General features: G+C 38.8%; 1 protein-coding gene across 1 annotated transcript; it reads right to left on the bottom strand.

Annotated features, from left to right (window-relative positions):
* Positions 1-7,137: 7,137 nt before the first annotated feature.
* On the bottom strand, positions 7,138-8,034 carry LOC131658679 (uncharacterized protein At4g02000-like). Its single transcript, XM_058927948.1, has one exon. It carries the CDS (start codon positions 8,032-8,034, stop codon positions 7,138-7,140), a length of 897 nt encoding a protein of 298 aa, XP_058783931.1.
* Positions 8,035-8,211: the final 177 nt, after the last annotated feature.

Raw genomic sequence — 8,211 nt, 5'->3', positions numbered from 1 at the left:
CATCGTTAGCTCACTTGGTCACATGCGCTTCACACTCTCTCATGCCATAAGGTCTTGGGTTTGAACCCCCCCTCAGACTTTTTGTTTTATTTTTTTCCATTTTTCCACACTTGTTTCATATATGATCAAAGGCGCGCGTATGTTATACAAACTGAGCACGTAGCTCAGTTGGCCAGGTTTTGGGTGGTGATCACAAAGGCGTCGGTTCAAACCTTGGTGAGACCAAAACCCTCTTTTTTACCACTATTTTATTTCATTTTCTTCACAACTTTAACCTATTAATTCACCCTTTAAATTTAATCAGTTTTGCTTAATTTTTTGCATATCTCTCATTCAATATATATATATATATATATATTTTGAGAATATATAATAAAAATCACAAAAATATATATTTAATATATTTTAATTAGATTTAAAATCATGTATTTTTAAGTATTGGTGGAGACTTGATCACAGATCGATCATACCATGTTAAGAATCAAGTTGAGCATCTGAAAATGCAGAAAAGCTGAACGAAGATGAAGAAAGGTCGTTGCAAAATTCTATTACTCATCATCATGCTTGTATACAAGTATAGAAGCTTACTTATATAATAAGCATTCTCTAACTAACTTGAAAATTCATCTAACCACTTGATAACTAACTAAAAGTTAGTTAAAACTGAGTTAATCTATCTAATAAACAAGTTAGTTTACATCAATCTCTTCATTATCTTTAACGTAGTCAGTATCCTTGAACCAACAATTTGTCGCGACATCGTAGGGGGTGGTGACGGCGACGAAGAAGAATAATAGAGAAATGAAAAGATTTGCAACAGTAAAGAAGTATTAGGGTTTTTGGAAAAAAAATTGTTAACATTTCCCATCGGTTTATATATTGGCCCGATGTAAAGGCCCATTATGCTATATTTCTCATTGGTTAGAATCAAGGCCCGATGTAAAGGCCACAACTGTGCGTGACATTTTTTCCATCGGTTTATATATATATATATATATATATATATATATATATATATATATATATATATATATATATATATATATATATATATATATATATAACCGATGTAAAATCCCTTATAAAAGAATTTCGTTTTATTTACAATTCTGCCACCGCCTATTTTTTTCATTTTATTTACAATATTTCCATTGTGTTATACATTTTCATTTTTTTCATATATTTTTTACATCATTGAAAATAAATACCTGATGTAAAATTGTTTGACAAATATTTTTTACATCATATAATTTAATATTTGATGTAAAATCCTTTATGCAAATGTCATATTTTTAGTAGTGTCGGTAGCAGCGACTCATGAAGGAGCTAATCCATGCGCTTTTTTGTTAATTTGAAACTGAAAGATAGTTGTAGTTGAAATGACACAAGTTGAACATTTTGATGGCGTCACCATTATGCCATGGGTGGAAAGGCATTACATGCTATTAGAGAAGACTGGTGAGCAGGATCATTCTACGATTTTTTTTTTGAACAAAACAAACTTAACACATTTCATTAATCAAAATATGCTCGATACAAGAAGGAGGTACATTAAAATAACTGCGCCTAGACCAAGAACTGGCCGCCTTCGCCAACGAGTGGGCAACCATATTCGCTTGGCGCTTAACAAACTTAACCTCAAAGTTGGAATAAATTTGTAACAAGTTTTGGATAGATAAAATAAGCACACTAAATTCAGAATTTCCACAATGGTGAGAATGAATCGCTTGAACCACCTTTAGAGCATCACTTTCAAAAATAACTTTATCCAAGTGATTTGCTATAGCTCCTTGGATTGCCTCCTTCAAGGCCAAAGCCTCTGCTTCGGCAACGGAAAGAAGATCCAAATCCCAAGCTGTGCCTACGATTTTAAAGTTTCTAAAGCAGGTGTTGATATTTATTTCAGGTACTTCATCTCTATTTGTTAGTGAAGTTGAGCGATTAATGTTATTGATGATTTTCAATATCTCCAATTATTCTAAGAATTTATTAATTTTAGGAACGTGTTTAAGTGAGCTAAAATTTATTGTCCCACTTATAAATCATACAAAATAATAAAGTAAAATGAGTATTTTGCCAAGTTTGCTACTTGGCACTCTCTCATGTTTTCTTCTATTTTGATTTATGTTATATAAGGAAAATTTCTTTAAATGTCTTATATAATATTTTTATATTATTTCATATCATTTTATAATCTAATATAATTATAATAAAGTAATATACATTGTTTCCATATTTTTCAATTATAGTGTTTTAAATTCATTTTTGATTTCCCATAAAACAATCATTAAAGCATAAATAATTATTAGGGTTATTGGAATTAATAAAATGCATGATATCAACCCACTTTTACGGCAAAATAAATTCTCACGGTTTTTTGATAGAAACAAACTTAACAACTTTCATTACTTAAATGATGATCAATACAAAGAGGTATCATATTAAAGAAACTACGCCTAGACCAAGAATTGGCCGCTTTAGCTAAAGTATGGACAACCGAATTCGCTTGGCGTTTAATGAACTTTACCTCAAAGTTCGGATAAAGAAGCAACAAGTTCTGAATAGATTTAATAATAAGGCTAAATTCAGAGCTACCGACAGATGTAGAAAGGATAGACTTAATAACAGTTTGACAATCGCTTTCAAAAATAACTTGAGATAAATGAAGGGAGATGGCATTCTGAATAGCTTCCTTCAAAGCAGTGGCTTCAGCTTCAATGACAGAAAGAGAACCCACATCCCAAGCCACCCCTCCTGTAATAAATCTCCCTAAATGATCCCTAAAGCACCACCCTCTATTGGTAGAACCACATACCTTATTAAAAGCTGCGTCAACATTGCACTTCACTTGATTAATCATAGGCGGACTCCAAACCTCTGAATTATTAGTAGTAACGGTAGATTCATGCTTCTCCCTGGCTAGAAACCAATCGTACCACTTGTGATAGGCATGTAAACCAATCCTCATAGCATCATCACGAGTATCTTGCCACACCACATTATTTCTACTTATCCAAAGAGTCTCCAGCAAAACTGCAAATCTACCCGCATCCCTACGGTCCTCACGACTACAAACATCCAAGATAAGGGATTTAGCATCATGAAAAGTATGTAAACGGGGTTCAATTAAGGATGACAAACCTGTTGCCCTCCAACATTGAGTAGTAGAAAAGCACCCGAAGAACACATGCCATTCATCTTCATCTTCTAATTCACACCAAGGGCACAAAGTCGGGCATGGAACACGATGATGTTGGAGTTTTGAACGGGTCGGGAGGCAATCCCTACATATCCTCCACAACAGATGTTTTGCTCTAGGAGGTGCTAAAATGCTCCAAAGTTGGTTCCAATTACCTTCGCTACTATAATACCGATTATTGTTTTGCATCCTTCGCCATAATCTATACACCGATTTCACACTATAATCACCACTTTTCTCCTCTTGCCAAATCAACCTATCTACTACCACATCCTCCACTAAAGGAGTTTTAAGAATAGATTCGGCCTCCTTCCTATCGAAAATTCCATACACCTTCCCCACATCCCATTGCTTTCCTTCGGTTCTCATAAGATCTTTGACAAAAAGATCATACACATCTTGCTTCTGGGGACCATTAACCTGCCAATTACCCTTGTCACGTAGCCACGGTTCATGCATAACCTTAATGCTACTCCCATCCCCAATACTCCACCTACTACCCAACTTTAACACATCCTTTGCCTTCCACAAACTCCTCCACACATAACTTGGATTATTACCAATCTTGGAATCAAGAAAAGAGGATCGAGGGAAGTACCTTGCTTTGAAGATTCTAGCCACAAGAGAGTAAGGTCTCGCCACGAGACTCCACCCTTGTTTTGCAATCATAGCCATATTAAACGCCTTGAAATCCCTAAACCCCATACCTCCTTCACTCTTTAAGCACGTCAACCTTTCCCATGCCATCCACCTAATACCTTTGTTATTTCGACCTCCCCCCCACCAAAATGAATTCAGCATTTTTTTCAATATCTTTCACCACACCATCTGGGATCAAATAAAGACTCATAATATAGGTCGGGATCGACTGAAGTACTGACTTAATCATAATTTCCTTCCCTGCTTTAGATAACGATCTACCGCTCCAAGAATTAATTCTTTTCCAAACCCTGTCTTTAAGAAAAGAGAACGTCGCCTTCTTACTTATACCAATCATGGACGGTAAACCCAAGTAGGTTCCTGTGCCCAACACGTGCCTCACCCCCATTACTTTGGCCAAATCCTCTTGAGCTGGTACACTGATATTCCGGCTAAAGTATACTTCAGATTTTGAAAGGTTAATCTCTTGACCAGTCGCCGCTGCATAAGTATTAAGGATCTCCATAAGATTATTTACCTCCACGAGATTTGCCCTGCAAAATAAAAAACAGTCGTCAGCAAAAAGCAAGTGGGACACACTTGGTGCCCCCTGCAGATTTGTGCCCCATGAATATCACCACGAGAAACGGCGCCTCTAATAAGAGTGGAAAGCCCTTCAGAGACAAGAATGAAAAGATAAGGCGACAAAGGATCTCCTTGTCTTAGTCCTCTTCCTGGAATAATGGGTCCAACCCTATCAGAGTTAACAAGAACAGAATAATGAACTGACGTAACACACATCATAAGCCAATGAATCCATTTCTCATGAAATCCCATACTAAGGAGGATGCCTCGAAGAAAACCCCAATCAACTCTATCGTATGCTTTACTGATATCAATTTTTAGAGCCAAGTGAGCGATGTTACCCGCGGTCTTCTTCTTAAGGGCGTGGATTATTTCGGTAGCCACCAAAGCGTTGTCCAGAATAGAGCGCCCTTCAACAAAAGCCGATTGTTCCTCCGACACACATTTATCAAGAACAAGCTTCAACCGGTTTGCCAAAACTTTAGCGACTATTTTGTAGACTACGTTGCAAAGAGAGATGGGACGGAGTTCCTTCATGTCTTTAGGCTTAGCACATTTAGGAATAAGACAAATATTCGTTTCATTCAACTCCGTTGGGAAAAAGCCTCTATCCAACCAATTACTTGCTGCCAGGAAAATATCATCACCACATAAATCCCAAAACGACTGGTAGAAAGCTGGATTGAAACCATCGGGACCCGGAGATTTATCCGGGTGCATCTGGAGGAGAGCCTCATAAAATTCTGCTTTGGAAATTTGGGCTATCAACCTGTTATTGTCATCCTGAGATATTACTGGTTGTATGAAATTCAAAATCGGATCATAAATACCATGCTTGACTTCGAATAGCTTCTCAAAATAAAGCTTGGCTACTTGACATAAACCATCCTGTCCATTTACCTCATTACCAGCATCATCTAAAAGCATATCTATATGCTTAAATTTATTTCTAACCGTGGCAGACCTGTGAAAGAACTTGGAGTTTGAATCGCCGTGCCGTAACCAATGCATTTTGGAACGTTGCTTCCAGAAAATTTCCTCTCGAATTAAGATTTTATTATACTCCCGCTGTGCATCGAGAAAGGATCGTGCAGCTGCTGCATCATTTACCAGACGGGCAGCTTCCATGGCTCCCATGTATAAGTTTAAGCCTTTATGTTTCTGTAAATAAGAAACTTTATTCCATTGGGAAAGCTCTGTTGCACAGTTGCGAAGACGATGCAAAACTTCCCCATTTTCATCCAAATTCCATCCTTTCCTCACCACTTCCCCCAACTCCTCTTCCTCTAACCAAGCATTCTCAAATTTGAAAGAGTAAGTAGAGTGGCGGTTCCGACAAACCGGTGCGCAATGCAGAATGATGGGGCTGTGGTCAGAATGAGAAGCAAGTAAGTTCGAAAGTTTGGCTTCCGGATAAATGTCCAGCCACTCCTGCGTTGCGAGTGCACGGTCCAACCGTTCTTCAATCGCATGCTCAGTACCTCGACTCTTGATCCAGGTGAACGGGTGCCCCTCCAGATGAATATCATTGAGGTTGCAATCACTAATCGCTTCACGAAAGCCCGAACATAACCAATTCGGATGTTGATGAATGCCCACTTTATCTTCTTGCGAGAGTAAATCACTGAAATCCCCGATTACACACCAAGGACCATTTGACATACCACTGAGTTCACGTAACATATCCCATGCTTCTCTTCTACGACTACGCTCCGGGTAACCGTAGTAACAAGTAAGTCTCCATTCACCTCTTGCATCGTCCTGGATCATTAAGTTAACAAAATTCCTAGAAAAGTTCATAACACTACAATTCACTGTATTCCTCCATAACACCGCCAAACCTCCGCTCCTTCCGATTACATCAACAGCTAAACAAGAGTCAAACTTCAAGAGCACACGAACACTCTCAAGCTTCTGTTTTTTCGACAATGTTTCGGAGAGAAATAAGACATCTGGACGATGCTTCTGAGCTAGTTGTCTCAGGTTAGGAATTGCTCTCGGGTTGCTCAGGCCCCGGCAATTCCAACTGAGGATCTTCATTTGTCCCGGCAGTCCTGACCGCCAGGACCTGCCGATAAAAAAGACTGTGTTGCCACTGCATTCCCGTCATCACTCCCTGCAGCTATTTCTCTTCTTCTTTTACGTTCAAGTTGTCCTTCAAAAGGTTCCTCTGTAGCAACTTCAGAATGAGGCTGCTTGGTGAAGATTTTGTTTGGAACTGTGGGGTGTTTTGGGTTAAGAGAATATTTCTGGTTTTTTTGGCTACTGGTAGCATGGGTGGAGGTTGAATGCGACTTAAACTTGTGGGGCCTAGGGGTTAAATTTGTAGTTTTAATTTTTTTCATTATTTGGCTGGGTTTCACGGTCACAGGTTTGGGTGAAAATAGGATTATGACTTTGCATGTTGAGGAAAATAGGGCTTATGATTGGTTGGGCTTGGTTATTGGTATTGGGATTGTTTTGTCTAAAAAGTGGGTTTTGGTGGGCCAGCCATGCTGGCGTGGCAGGATCAAGAGTAGGTAAATTAGGGACATCAGCAATAAACTCCAATGATTGCCTTGCTTTTTTGTCTCCACAGATTCCTTCCATAATAAATGGCGCTTTTGACTGGCTGGGTAATTCCACATAAATGCTCTTAATTGGCAATGATTGGGAGGTGAAATTCTGTGCCAAATTAATGCTCATATCACTTTTGCCATTTTCCGCACAGCCACTCACAACAATCTCATGTGGGCCCCCTCCCTGGCATTGACTTCTCCACCTTCTGTATGCTGCGCGTGGGGTACACTTCCCGTAGAAAAAGTTGGGACATTCTGTTGTTTGCTATCACCACTATCTCCTTCCTCTTTCAGCCACCTTGAACTTGAGTTACTAGCATATCTCCTATTTTCCACTCTAATCTCATTGGACCATCCCCTAACACCATTATCCTCCTCCATTGCAAATCGGACTTCACATCTTTGTTCCGAATGACCCAATATTCCACAAACAAAGCAGAATAGACTCAGATTTTCATATTTAAAAATGACTGTGTACCACTCACCGCCTTTATTTTTCACCCTAGTATTTTTCTTTAAGGGTTGTCGGACATCAACTTTGACTCTCAGACGCATATACTGCCTCCACAAACTTGAGTTATTATTTTTATCATACTCCACAAATGTATCGATGTAGTTTGCTATTGTTTTCCCGACTCTTTCCAACATCAAACCCGCCGGAAGATTGTGGATCTGCACCCAAAACTCAACATGAAAAAGGGGAATATTCTCAAGTTGTACTCCGATTTGCACTCTCTCAATAATCAGTAAATGACTACCAAAGGACCAGGGACCTCCCTTCAATGCCGCCTCCATATCTAACCGATGAGAAAACTGAAACAAAAACAGCCCGTCCAGAGCTTTCTTGATGGTGACCCCCTTAACTGGTCGCCACATATCTGCCACTCGCTTCTTCATCGACATGACATGGATCGGTTTATCACATAAGAACCTTCCAACAAGACAAAGTCGTAAATCACTTGCTGCTTCCCCATCTTCCGTCACATCAAAGAAGAACCCTCCTTCATCATCTTCCTCTTGCAAGGATAAATTGTTAACATTAGGACTTTCCATACTCTGTAGTTAACGATAGATCGGACCAAAATTCCAGGAAAAGTAAAAGATCAAGGCTTCTCAAAAAGAGAAGAAAAACAAAACCCTAGCAGAACTAGGAAAAAAGTGTGAGTTTGAGTTAGTAATTATAACTCACCGGATATTTTCAATTCATTCAATCCATAATAGTAGTTTTTT

The sequence above is a fragment of the Vicia villosa genome, linkage group LG3 (assembly GCF_029867415.1).
Source record: "Vicia villosa cultivar HV-30 ecotype Madison, WI linkage group LG3, Vvil1.0, whole genome shotgun sequence".
Lineage (NCBI taxonomy): Eukaryota > Viridiplantae > Streptophyta > Magnoliopsida > Fabales > Fabaceae > Vicia > Vicia villosa.
The sequence above is the reverse complement of the archived record's forward strand: the minus strand, read 5'-3'. Positions and strand labels throughout refer to the sequence as shown.